Consider the following 13,880-nt stretch of genomic DNA (forward strand, 5'->3'; position numbering starts at 1 on the left):
GCAAAACAATGAAACAGCATTTTCTCAATGCTTAACGAAACACAAAAAGAAAACTTGTATGTGTGAGCATTTACTCTTGTACCCTTGATACTTAACTAGGTATCCAGATAAGTATGCAGCTGGGTGACTTTTGTAGCCTAGTAAATTTTGGTTAGATTCCGAGAAGCAAAAGTAAATCAACACCCGCCACCGCCCTCTAGCGTCCGTGATGTAGTAACAGCGCCCTTACATCGCAGCAAGGTGTGGATGTCAGTCGAGGTTGGTGGGGGTCCCAGAAGCATCAGTAAGATACATTATGGAACATTTAAGAAATACCCCACCTGCATTCTGAGTGCCTGCACACAGCTGTCGGAATGAGGAGAAGCCATTCATAATATTTTTTCAAATCTTTTTCAGGTGTGATATGAACATGTCAAAGAGCAACCAAATACTCTTGGGAGCTTTCAGGGGCGTTTTCTGTAAATGCCATTCACTCAAAATAAATTTGGTGATCGTTTAAAAGTTTTGCGAATATTAATACATACCTTTCAAAAGCACTGAGAACTTATGTGAGAAGATTTATATTCAATAATTACATGCCGAAATATAGCCATGGCATCCCTTACTGTATAGCCTATCAAGTATTCATGGAAATATAGGCCACTTCTCTCATCTTTTTAACTATTTCGCCTAATTTATTTTACGTTTTTATATTTGTTATTAAGACCGCATCTCCGAGAGCGCTGCATTCAAGAAATAGTATTTAATGACGCTATTATCTACTGTAATAGCATCTACTATAAGCTATAAGTGATGCCCACTTAAAAATTTTAAAGTGAAACACTAAAGCTGGAGGATCTGAATAAGCTTTATTTAAGTGTGTTAAAATGAACTGTACACCCATACACGCTGAATGAATGTATTACTAGAAGACCTGACGACGGCAGAGATGCATGACGCTCGCCGCCCCCTCCCAATAATTCCCCGAAAAAGGGGAAGCGATCGGCTCAGAAATTTGCGGCGCCTCATACCCGGACAGAAGTAAATGACGGATGCTTTTGCGGAATAACGGGGAGTGCGCGTCTGGGCTTTCCATTAATTTAAAGCAAACTGCATTCCAGCAAAAGTTCAGAAAATAATGAGGGACGCTGTAAAATAGCAATTATTAGCGGAAGCGGAGGAAAAGTGTCCGGGCGAAGAATCGGACCGCAACATATCAGTACATGGTGAGAAATCATTTAATTTATAAAATTTGTATTCCTGAAATGTAGCCTATTCCTCAATAAGATTCTCTTGGCTTTCGTTTTACTTTGTCTTTGTATTTGATCAACATGATCTTCCTTGGAAGAACAACCTTTACTCCGTTAACGAATAATGTGATTTCGGCGCAAATTTTATTTATTCTAGTACCAGTTAACTGCAACAAAGGCGTTTCTTTTCATAAACTTCTGCGAAGTAACGCAAACCTTTGAGAAGAGTAGGAAACCGATTGCTTGTCTGTTCGTTTAACGAGTTTAAACTAAATAATACTCAGTGGTTCTCGTGTCTTATTCTACAGTATTGTAAAAGCGGAGTACAAAAAGAGATCTAAAAATCTCAAGGTCTAAAAAGTCAGAGCAAATGTTTTGATATATTACATCAAACTAAACGCACAGGCGGTATTTGTCAAAATGATTTTCTACCGTCTAAATTTAGTTTTGCCGGTCATGCTACTTTTCTGGATAAATCACTTAAAATGATGAACGATTTAATAATGCAGAAGTGTTCTACACCCATATTTTTATATATTTTTTGCATATATTTTTATACGCATGACCATTTTACTGACATTTAAAAACAATGGCACGATTTATTTATGTTTGATTGTTCCAGTACCAAAATAAAGCAAGAGGCTTTGTTAATATATACGGTACCAGTCAAAAATTTGGACACACCCACCCATAGAAAGGTTTATTTGTTCTAATTCTGTACATTTTAGAATAATTCTAAAGACATAAAATGTTGGGAGGGGCAGCTCTATGGGTTGAGACTCAGAAGGTTGGCGGTTCAAATCCTGTGATCAACAGAGTGATCCCACCATTGTGGCTCTTCAGCATGGTCCTACACCCCAATTGACTGACCTACGTTCTCTATGCCAGTTCCCACATATATGCTTAGCACTCATTGGCCATTTTTCCTACACTCTCTCTCTAAATATAGGGAGGGGCGCGCTAGTGTAGCAGCTGTCTCTCTCTCCTCCTCTGTCCCTCTTCTGTCCCCCTCCCCCCCTTCCATCCCACTCCTCCTCTTATGTCCCCTCCCTTCTGTCTCTCTCCCCTCCTCTGTCCCTCTTCTGTACCCATCCCCCTTTTCTGATACGGACGGCTTTCTGTCTCTTATCCCCTCTAATACTGAATTTGCCTGTTCCACTTCTCTTTTGCTAGTCAATGCCATCCTGTGTGACTCCAGTCCAGCAATTTCACAAGAACACGGAACCTTTTATGAATATCACATTATTGCTAAGAGTGTGAATTTTCCCAATATACTAGGGGAAAAACATTCAGCGGTACAGGCAAATAAATTGTGAAGTCGACAGAAAAAAATATTCTCAAAATAAGGAAATAAATTAGATAAGACAAGATGAGATGAGATACAAATTTATTGATCCCACACTGGGGAAATTTACTTGTCAAAATAGCCAATATAAATAAATTACAGTAGAAAACAAAATGGACACAGTACAATTATTAATAAATACATATAAAAACAAATAATATTAAAGAGGCACATGGTTTACATTGTCCCCCATGGTTTAATGCTTAAAGCACACTTTACAGGACATTCCTGTAATATTTAGGTTTATCCTTGCCATCATGTTGCAGCAAATACCAAGTGGGCAAGTGTAGTCGGATCACAAAAGCATTCTGAGAAAAACACAAACTTTTCCCTGGAATCACAAAAGTATTGCAGGAGAACACAAAACTATTAAAAATATATTTTCCACCCTTTTAGGGGCTACATAGACAACAAACAAAAAAATCACAACTAATGGTCTAATGCGGTTATTGGCTACAGTGACGCATTAAAATTAAAATGGATTCAAATGGATTAATTGTAGTTTGAATATAAATGTTTCACATCATGTTCAAACGAATGTTTGAATATTGTTTAAAAAGAGACAGCCCTACCCTCTTAGACAAAAAAGAGGAAAAAATTGTACCTTTGCTAGTCACTGGGGCTGTACCCTCAATGATCTGCCAATTGTACACACAGCTGTAGGTAACTGTACCTATTAAGGTACAGGAATGGATCTGAGAAACATTTCTGTACCATTGTACTATTAATGCTACTTGTACCTTTGGGATGTTTCTCAGAGTCCATTGCTGTACCTTAAAAGGTAAAATTACAAGGGTACACTTTTCTGAGAGTGTACCATGTACACAATTACACTTATTTCAGAAATACAGTGGATATTGCAATGATTTAGCAAACATTCATATGTAATTAAGTCAAAACCTAACAATTGTCAGGGTCAGCCCCTGCTGTGGTCCTTCCGTGCCCCTTCCCCGTTTGACAGAGGTGGACATTTCAGGTCCAGAAAGTAAAAATCCAAACCAGGATTTTGTTTCAACCAACCAGCTGAGTACTATATGGCTGTGAATCTTTATACTCAGCAGGTTGGTTGAAACAAAATCCTGGTCTGGATTTTTACTTTCCGGACCTGAAATGTCCACCTCTGCCGTTTGACTAGCAGGAGTTTTTTTTGTTTTGTTTAATAAACCCCTTTTCTGTTCCTTGAGCCGCAAGTGGGTCATCCACCCTTTTTCTGTGCCTGCACTAGGCCTCGTTCCCGTTCCCGAGCCGCCCGGATCCCTGACAAACAATGGTACAGAGCAGAAACTTCAGTTGACTGTGGATACAAAAATAAATATTGCACCCTGTGGATATGAATAGAAATTACAAATGTACAGTGGAGGAAATAATTATTTGACCCCTCGCTGATTTTGTAAGTTTGTCCAATGAAAAGGAATGAAAAGTCTCAGAACAGTATCATTTCAATGACAGATAGCACATTAAAAGGAAAACTGAAAAAATAGCTTTAAATAAAAGATAGAAACTGATTTGCATTTCATTGAGTGAAATAAGTATTTGAACCCTCTTACAAAAAAGACAATACTTAGTGGCAAAACCCTTGTTTGCAAGCACAGAGGTGAAACGTTTCTTCTAATTGATGACCAAGTTTGCACACATTTTAGGAGGAATTTTGGTCCACTCCTCTTTGCAGATCATCTCTAAATCACTAAGGTTTCGACCACATGTGCTATCTGTCACTGTTAAAATAAACCTACCATTGAAATGATACTGTTCTGAGACTTCTCATTTCTTTGTCATTGGACAAACTTACAAAATCAGCGAGGGGTCAAATAATTATTTCCTCCACTGTATTTGCAGCGGATATTGCATTCATGGGTGATGGACATTCAGATGGAGAATTTAATGGTCTTCAGTTGACTGTGGTGTTATAGAGTCTAATGGATGTATTGTTGGCCAAACCGGATAGGTGAGCTGTATTGCTCTATCCATGTCCTTCTAGCAGCATCTCTGCCTGCTTACATGTCTATGCAAAGTTTTTAAGCAGCTAGAGTTTAGAGCTATGGATGGGTTTAGATGTCAAAGGGACACAGCTACTTTGACGTAGGTGTCCAACCTAAATTGTTTAATTCAATCACCACAGAAATTCCCGAAGAAATAGGTTGGGCTGGTGATAAAGCCTTTTTCATTTTCATAAAAGAGCCAGCTGAATAAATTGGGCAAGGTTAGCGCCCAGTTAGTACCTCTCCAGGTAAGAAAGCTGTGAGAAAACATTTTGCACCAACCCAGAAATCCTAAGTGCGTATGTGTTATGAGCTCGGCGGCTTGCTGCTGAATGTGCTGACAACGCTGTCAACATTACGCCGCTCTGCATATCTGTTCGAGCCATCTCGCTTGCCACAGCGCTCAGAGGCGCTATAACCTGCCACTTAGCCCTCAGAACCCTTCTCCTGTTCCTCATCTCTTTGAGCAGAGTGAGCGAGGCCAGCGGTGTGCCTGCAGACCTGAGGCTGCCCCTCCCTTCGCTGTAGGAAGGATGTTTCTCGTGTGGATGCTGTGCATTGCTGCCCCCCCCATCCTGGCCTTGACGCCTACATCTATGTCCTGTAAGCTCAATGCCAGCTCACAGCACGGTAAGGACGGCACCCTAACTCTGAGCTAAGCCGGAATGGGGAGGAAGTGTCAGGCAGCTCTTCTAAACATTCCAATCTTCCTTCCCATGTCCAGTTTCCTCCCTGGTAGACTGGGTCCAGTGCTACAATGACTACAGCTCGCACATTCGCTGTACATGGCCAGAAAGCACGGAGGAACACCAGCTGGAGAATCTCTCTCTCTACCACAGTGACGCCGAGGGCAGGTGTGATGGCAGATGAATGTTCTGGATTGTATGGATTTGTATGGATGGATGGATGTATGACAGAATGAATTAATGCCAAATACTGTACCTTAACTAATATGCCACCTACTGGGTTGGTGTTCAAATTACAGTGAGCAGGACTGACAAACATGGAATAATGGGGAATGGAGGACAGGAGAAAGGGAAGATAACATGGGGTTAGGAATCAGGACGTGAAGCAGAGCAATGTGAAGCAGCTGTAGTGGTGCTGAACGGTAATCTTGACAACCCAAGTGTGCAGCAGAGCGCAGCAGAGCAGCGACCCAATCAGGCACAGCATGCACTGCACAGCTAGGTGCAGCAATGGCTGATAAGAATGGGGGAAAGCTAAAGACCCTGATCAGGATAAGTGGATGGATGGATGGGCCAATGGATGGATGGATGACCTATGTATGTTGCAAAATGGGGGTGCAAATCCCAAGGTGGACAGGATTGTTATGAGATGCCTATGACAAAGAGTTTGGGGTAACCCTGTCCGCCCTCAGTGCTGCAGCCTCCTCCATGCCATGGGCCTCAGAGTAATGCCCCCCCCCCCCCCCCCCCGCTCCACCCTTACCAGGGAATTGCCCTGTGTGGCTTACAGCCCTCCTGAAGGCCCCCATACAGAAAGGTGGTGTCGCTACAACACCACCCTGTTTGTCAAGAGCATCCAGCATGGATTCTTCTTCAAGACCCCGCTCCCCCCACAGGTGTCCAAGACAATGAACCTGTCGCAACACGGTCAGTGTGGTTGCCATGCCCCCCATTCCGATGTTGTCATGGGAACCCTCTCCCCCAAATACCCACTAAAACAGCATACTTATCAATCCTGAGATAATGTGAAAACGTGATTTAATCGTGTCTGCAGGCCATGAAGGAGAGTGACTGGGTTTGATTGTGACGTTCCCTTTTCGCAGTGAAAGTTCGCTCGCCCCCAGCTCTGTTCCAGCAAGCCTTGCACAATGGCAGCAGGTTGCTGTCCTGGCACACCCCCTTGCCCTCGGGGTCACCCCTGTACCCCACGCTGAGGTACGAGGTCAGCTATAGGAGGCCCGGCCACGACTGGATGGTATGTTTCACTCAGTCTACCAACATGAGTCTGACTTCAGGCAAGTGGCCTCGAAACCCATGATAGATGTGAGCTGTCGATCACTGACTGGCCCCGCCCACCCGTAAAAGTAACCCAGCCACCATGGATTAGAAGGCCTCATTCCACCAATAGCAATACGCAAATTCCCAGGAGGCAGGCGTCTGTGAAGTGTGATATGTTGGCTTTCATGTGGTCCTTCTATTCATTGTTCCGCAGGTGCTGGACGTTTCACAAACGAATACGACAATCAGTAAGGAGTGGCTGGTACCCGACAGCGAGTATGAGGCCAGGGTGAGGGCACGGGCGGGAGCCGGCCTATGGAGCGACTGGAGCCCCCCAGTGCAGTGGCAGACTGAGGAGGGTGAGTGTCAAGCATGCATCAGCAAATCCCCCCCCCCCATGCTAAATTGCTTAATTGAATATCCATAAGCAAGCAGATGGCCAGCTGCCCTACACTCAGCATCCCCTCTTTGGTGTGATGTAGCTGAGGTCCACACTGCATGCTTTACTGCATTCGGCAGTAAGGAGGAAGGCTGACCTCGTACAGCCATTGTGACGGCCGGTTAGATGGAGAGCCACAAGAGCTGAGGTCTGTTTACTCTCTTCCCCCCCTTCAGCCCTGGGGCCTGAAGGCCCTTCCAACCTGCAGTGTCTGTCTGATGGAGACGTGACTGTGAGCTGCAGCTGGGAGCTGAAGAGGGAGTCTGCTCAGTCCGTCACTTACTACCTGTCGTACCGCACGAGCCGGAGCACACAGTGAGTGCCCAATGTTCACACTGGGACTGTCCCACCAATCAAGGGTACAACAGCACTATCCTCTAGAGTCTAACCACCACTTTACATTGTGGCGTTCCTAATCCCTGGATTACCTGGTGCTGGTGCGAGACTGAAGCCCTGTGGGTTCAGCCCAGTCTCATGCATCCTTCTCACACCCTCTCTCCCCCCCCATAGACCCCAGAGGTGTTGTGAGACAGTCCTGGTTACCAGTGACTCCCGTAACCCCGTGCTCCAGTTCAGCTGTTCCTTTTCCCTGCCTGTAGATGAGGAACTCTGGGTTGAGCTCACTCCTGCCCACATTACCAAGCAGTTTCACTCTCACAGTTACAGTAAGTCCTCCCTCTTCCTCCACTCCTAACCGCTCGTTCGCTATTGCAATTTTTTCTTTAGTAGTGAAGTGGCAACTTTCGGAAAAGGATACGTCACTTCACATGGGTCAGGATGAGTGGACACCATTATCAGTTCCTCCTCTGTCTGCACAGCAAGGTCTCTACATTATAGCAGTAGACAATGTAAAATGACCCATTGGTATGGCATGTTCCACAGCTTATGATGGTGCTGCCATCTTGTGGCCAAAAATGGCACAGCAGGCAACAATGCTAATTCCTCAGTGCGGTGTCACTGGGCCGTGTGCTTGGCGTAAGTGTCTGTCTCCCACACAGTTTATCCCTTCCCTCCGAGCCCTGTGCACTTGAGAAAGGATGGCAAGGACTGGCTGCTCACCTGGACCATCCCGAAATACAACGACAAAATTAAACTATCTCACGAGCTGCACTACTGGGACTCTGAAACAACGGTAAGGGAAGAGACCTGTGCATCATCAGCATGTTCGCAGGATTGAGCTCAAGATCAGCTATCAGATTATACTTATCCTCAGTCACCTGTTTGCTCTGCCTTTAAATTGCCGTGAATTCTGAGGGCGGTGATCTTCATCCTCGTCTTCCTCTTCACTCCCTGTGTCTGACACTAGGACCACAAATATTTGAACTTCTCTGTGGGCATCCACTCTTACCACATTAATGGAGCCACCCTGCGCCCTGCTACCCGCTACCGGGCACAGGTGCGAGCAGTGCCCGCTGCATACTTCACGGGCCGACCCTCCGAGTGGACGGAACCGGTGGAGTGGGTCATCCCTCCAGGTAAAGTCACACCTCCGATTGCCACCATCGGGATCTTACTGCCCATACAGAAACCTTTGGATTCAAAGCAGAATCTCTTTGTGTAAATCCTTGCTGTGCTTCTAGGTTCATGGTCATGGCCCATGATCGTGTACATCTTCGTTGCGGGGCTTGTGACCATAGTCTTCATCGGTCTGTATGTGAGCCTTCCTGTTTTCCGCAGGTAACCATTACTGCTATAGCTTGTGTTCATATTTTAAAATAGAATAGAACAGAATTATTGTTATTGCACAATGTACAGTGAAATTCAAAAAGTGCGAGTCCTGATTAGTGCAAACTCGGCCAACAACCATGGCAACACACAATAAATAGAAAAAGTCTTAAAATTAAATCAAATAAAGCAGCTTAATAGGGACATGTGGGTATATAAGATATATATTTGCGTATAGTAGCTTGAGGTGTGAACCATACAGTTAATATTGCACTTTAGGATATAACATACACTGCATTGTCACCAGATGCGGCCATTTCAGGTCCAGAAAGTAAAAATCCAAACCAGGATTTTGTTTCAGCCAACCAGTTGACTTTTTATATTCAACTGCTTGGTTGAAACAAAACCCTGGTTTGGATTTTTACTTTCTGGACCTGAAACGTCCGCCTCTGATTGTCACAGACACAGATTAGAGTCATGGATGACAGCGAGTCATAGCACTCAGTTCACATATAGCACTTGGATGGAATCTGTTTTTAAACCTAGTGGTTTATGTCTTAATTGACCTGTACTGCCTGCCAGAGGGAAACAGGTCAAACGGGTAGTGACCGGGATGTGAGCAGTCTTTAGTGATACTTAACACTCAAGGCAGCACTTGGGCAAAGTGCCACGTTCATTTCCCAGAAAGGGAAGCTGCAGTTTGCCCCTGGAATGAGGAACTTTAATTTGTCAGTAAGCAACACACTGCATGTAATGTTAGACATATGCTACATGCATCCACATTACAGAATAATAACCTTGATAATGTTACCCTATTTTTTTGGTGTTTTTCATGCTCCCAGGAGGGTAATCAGCTGGAACGTGTCCCTTCCCTCTCCCATCAAGAGCAAAGTTTTGGAAGGAATCTTAAAGGTGGGTTTCTTCTCCAGTCTGTGCTGTACTCATGATGTGAGACGCCCATCAGAATGATGTCACACCTCATCTTGACATTCCAGCATTAATGTGTCATCAGATTGCACAGAGAACTGACCGGTCTATGAGTTATTCTTGTAAAATGAGTGAACATATGAGATGAACGAGAGATGAAACAGGAAACAAGATGTCCTCCTGAAACTGGCACACCTGTATCTAACTAAACAGTTTGAAATGGACACAGGCAGTAACTGTTTTCCACACAAATAATTATACAATTACAAATAATTACTGTAGTGTTGTAGTACAGGATGCAAGGAACAAACAAATCACACACAAATAATCAAATCCTAAAGGTCATGGGCATAATGAAGCCATTTTGTATCAAAACACGGTCCCACCCCCTATTGAAAAAAAACTGACAATGTACATCCATCCTGGGAATGGACACATGACATTCTTATTAAGGGAGGCAGTGATGTTAATTTCACTGGAGCACTGGGTGACATCCATGGGACATATCTTTGCACCGTTTTCTCTTTTCTGCATTACTATCAGAGTTACCACGCAAATAAGGTCAACCTCTAATTGACAGATAACAGTAATCCCATCCACTACAGCTTTTAAAAGGTCCTATTGTGACCAAACTGTATTTCCTCCTCCTGCCCATCTTCGGCTTGCTTGCAATTTTTCTTTCTCTGTTGTTTTTCATAAATATGACTTTCTAGTCTTACTCCTTTCAATCTGCAAACTGCCTTGTCATATTTCTTCTGTTTAATATTTAATATTAATATTTAATGAGGGGAGTTTGACCAAACCAACAGGGACCACCTCTAAAGCTCTTAAATTTATTGTCAACACAAATAACTAACACCAAGATGGATACATTAAAGGCCCCATCAGGGGATTCGAACCCACAACCTTTCTATCACAAGTGTAGCTGATGTCACATCTGTGCCCCCCCCCCCCCCCTCATTCACAGAGGTCCCAGAGCACATGTCCCAGAGCCCCCCACAGGGAGGTTGAGAGAGCCCGGATCTGTTCCGTCCAGGTCCTGGACAACGTCACTCCTCCCAGGTGAGCATCACAGTTTCCTTGTGCTCTCACTACTTATTGTCGACATGCACACAAAAAGAGCTGAACTTTGCAGTAAGTGTAAAAACAAGAAGACCACCAGCCATGATGCGGCTGTGAACCAGGTCTGCCTTTCTCTCCTAGTTACTCAGATGCTGACCGGTACAGCTTCAGCAGCCTACACTCAGAGTCTGAGGAGAAAAGCCAGCAGGAGAACTCCTCTGTCAGCTTCAATGGGCCATACCTGCTGTGTCCCACCATGTCAAAATCTCTGGGCTCCCTGGGCAATGCTGGTGCTCAGCCCGGCACCGAAGACCCCCTGTCCTGGTCCGTCTCCCTAGGCTCCCAGCTCGCGCTTTCCCTCAGGGAGTTAGCCACTGGCTACATCAGGATTCCATCGCCTCTCGCCATCTTGCCAGTGGACGGCAATGTAGTCACGCAGGGCATTGATTTTGTGGCAGGTGGATATGTAGACTGCCCACTAGGGGCAAGCGGAACAGCCAAGCCAGAGCCATGGTCCGGACCCAGCTGTGAGCCCCCTGAATGTGACCCCCCAGCCTACACCCCCACTCCACCCACCTTCCTCACCAACGCTCTGGGTCACATGACTGACAACCACTGCCTAATGACGGGGAGCCAAGCAGAGCATACCATAGAATGAAGATGCATAAACAAGCCCTGTGCTCTTCCTTTGTGTGAAAATAAGCTAGCAAAAAGGAGAGGAGAGCGGTATGCCACTCGCACAAACATGTCAGCACCTTATGTAAGCATATATTTCAATATGACCTTTTATAGACAACTGTATTACTGTACAATTACCAGCTTATCTGTTAAAACTGGACACTATGAATCCTGTTATATACTGCATTATTATAGATAGGGTATTTGCTTTGTCACATATCACTCACTTGCATTTCTGTGTATTTCAAAAATCCATTACAGCTTTTCATGACTGTTTCATAAAACGTAAATACAACAGCATTTCTCAAAACTGCATATAGCACGAGAGTAAGTTTAAGCTGCAAAAAACCAAAACAATTGATGCATGTCTCAAAAGCAAATATCTCCACCAATTAATTGGTCAGTGCCACCAAGATGAAAAGTACAGTCAGCATTGTTTAACCATGAGAGTCAAAATGCCTAGATACATTGTATACGTATGATCCTGAGCGTCACAATTCTGAATGACAGTTGTTTAGCACTGTAGTTGGTTCACTGTCAGTGACTGATCACACAACACTATAACGGGAAAACAACAAAATGGTAATACAAGAACAATAAAATGGCAACAAAATAATGTACTGTGGGAATCACATACGATGCTGTGGTGATTACTCTTTTTTTTTTTGCAAATGTTGCACTTTTTCTCAGATGCTTTGGAACATAGACAAATCATCCTTAATATTTGCAAATCAGTAAGTGCATTTCTCAAAACAATTCATGCAAATAGCACCACAATGGACAACCTGCAAAAGCCCATAACTTGCTCAAAATCAAAGTACCGGTAATTATTCATGCCAGTGAACGTGTCAGTACTATTGGAATGACAAATCTTTTGTCATTGTTTAAAAACAATGTAGTCAAATTGTTTAGTCATGTTGTCAGTGTAACTGTGTACAAGTATTTTCTGATGTAAACTATGGATAAGGTTTTGATGATAATGATGGAAAATGAACGAGACTGTACTTATTCTGTATGCCGTTTAACAGTTTCAACAGTACAAAGTTACATGTACTGTACATACAGCCACAGACAAAATTGAGAGACCACTCTATGTTTTTAAACAAATCTGCATTTTTAAATCCTGGTTTAATTCTGGTTCTGCTGGCATCAAGGCTAAACTGAGCAGCAGGTAGCTTCTAGGTTCAAAATTTATAAGACAGCAGTACTCAAGAATAAGGTGAAACAAGACACTGGGAACAACCAGAAACCAGCCAGGTAAATGGCAGAAGCAATTTTCTAATGCCAGCGATGTCCGTTAACTTCTCATGAATCGTAGTGTGATATCAAGTCACCTTCGAAAGGAATGGGAAACATTAAGTGCAGGTGTGAAGTGCACTGCTAGGACAGTTTGTATCAGGCTCCTAGAAGCAAAACTCAAGTCCCATAAAGCAAGGAAGAAGCCCTTCATTAATAAGCAGGGAAAAACTGTGTCGAAGTTTACAGAAATATATATATTATCACAGACACACACTCATAAATTGAGAAATGAGTGAAACAAAGGATTGTGCTGTGATCTCAGTTTTTTCTGCAACAGTATACTATAACACACATACAGTATGTATACATACATACAGTGTATATATAAATACTGCATGTATGTATACATATTTGTGTGTTATATGTACAGTAACTATAAAGTATATTTACTGTATGCTGTAAATGCAAGTGGAATAATGTAATATGAAGCATTACAACAAGCATATAATATTACAGTACAGTGCACATTGTTCAATTAAATATCTGCTTTATGTGTGAATGATTGAGGACACAGTTGTTCTGCCAAAATTCAGTTGCACCCTTCGATCAGCCTCGGTTACTGTAAGACTATTTTTGAGGACATGGTCCACCGTTGTGACCCTTATTTCATCAGAATAATTACAGGATATTTTGACGACATCAACATCTCAACATCTCAGCATTTTGACTCTCATGGTTAAAACAATACTGGTTGCACTTTTCATTTTGGTGGGACTGACTAATTCACTGGTGGAATTATTTGCTTTTGAGACATGACTTAATTGTTTTGGGTAAGTTACAGGCTTTTGCAGTTAAACCGTAGTATTGTACTACATGCATAAAGTGAGAAAAACTGTAATGCAAATGACACAATATTGAAATGCACATCTCTATAAATAAAGCACCTCATCTCTGCTTGTGATGCATGTGGAACAATCCCCCGAGGACATCATGTCTCTGAACAAAGCTGAGTATTTCTGATAGCTAGAGTTCCCCTTTGAAGACGTGCATTTCTGAAGCCTTGTCATGCACAGGGTCCCGTGGGGACCCCCCTGTACCAGCTGCGGCCTGGTGGGGAGGGGGGGCAAACTGCAGACTATATCCTACAGCACCCCCTGCTTTCCTCTCCCTTCCCCAACAGCTGTCTCTCCTACACCAGACACAGTTATGAGACTAGCTTTTTTTATCAGAGCACTGTATACAGTGAAACTGATAATGTAAGTCGATCCTGAGAGTGAACACATGATAATACTCATTGAAAGGGAATTAACAGAGGGCAGTGGCATTAATTTCACTGGAACACTGGGTGATATC

The 13,880-nt window shown here is 43.4% G+C and overlaps 1 protein-coding gene across 1 annotated transcript; it reads left to right on the forward strand.

Annotated features, from left to right (window-relative positions):
- Window positions 1-977: 977 nt before the first annotated feature.
- On the forward strand, window positions 978-13,481 carry LOC111846397 (cytokine receptor common subunit beta-like). Its single transcript, XM_023816522.1, has 14 exons — window positions 978-1,205; window positions 5,024-5,183; window positions 5,278-5,407; window positions 6,006-6,166; window positions 6,343-6,494; window positions 6,732-6,876; window positions 7,133-7,271; window positions 7,467-7,621; window positions 7,955-8,088; window positions 8,263-8,431; window positions 8,537-8,633; window positions 9,464-9,533; window positions 10,516-10,610; window positions 10,752-13,481. The coding sequence occupies exons 1-14, from the start codon at window positions 1,203-1,205 to the stop codon at window positions 11,266-11,268; spliced, it is 2,127 nt and encodes a 708-aa protein (XP_023672290.1). The 5' UTR covers window positions 978-1,202; the 3' UTR covers window positions 11,269-13,481.
- Window positions 13,482-13,880: the final 399 nt, after the last annotated feature.

The sequence above is a fragment of the Paramormyrops kingsleyae genome, chromosome 22 (assembly GCF_048594095.1).
Source record: "Paramormyrops kingsleyae isolate MSU_618 chromosome 22, PKINGS_0.4, whole genome shotgun sequence".
Classification (NCBI taxonomy): Eukaryota; Metazoa; Chordata; class Actinopteri; order Osteoglossiformes; family Mormyridae; genus Paramormyrops; species Paramormyrops kingsleyae.

Bases quoted from the DNA above. Each gene is read 5' to 3' on its own strand.
- LOC111846397 (XM_023816522.1), top strand. The intron at 6,877-7,132 runs GTGAGTGTCAAG...CCCCCCCTTCAG, and splicing joins GCAGTGGCAGACTGAGGAGG to CCCTGGGGCCTGAAGGCCCT. The intron at 8,089-8,262 runs GTAAGGGAAGAG...GTCTGACACTAG, and splicing joins ACTGGGACTCTGAAACAACG to GACCACAAATATTTGAACTT.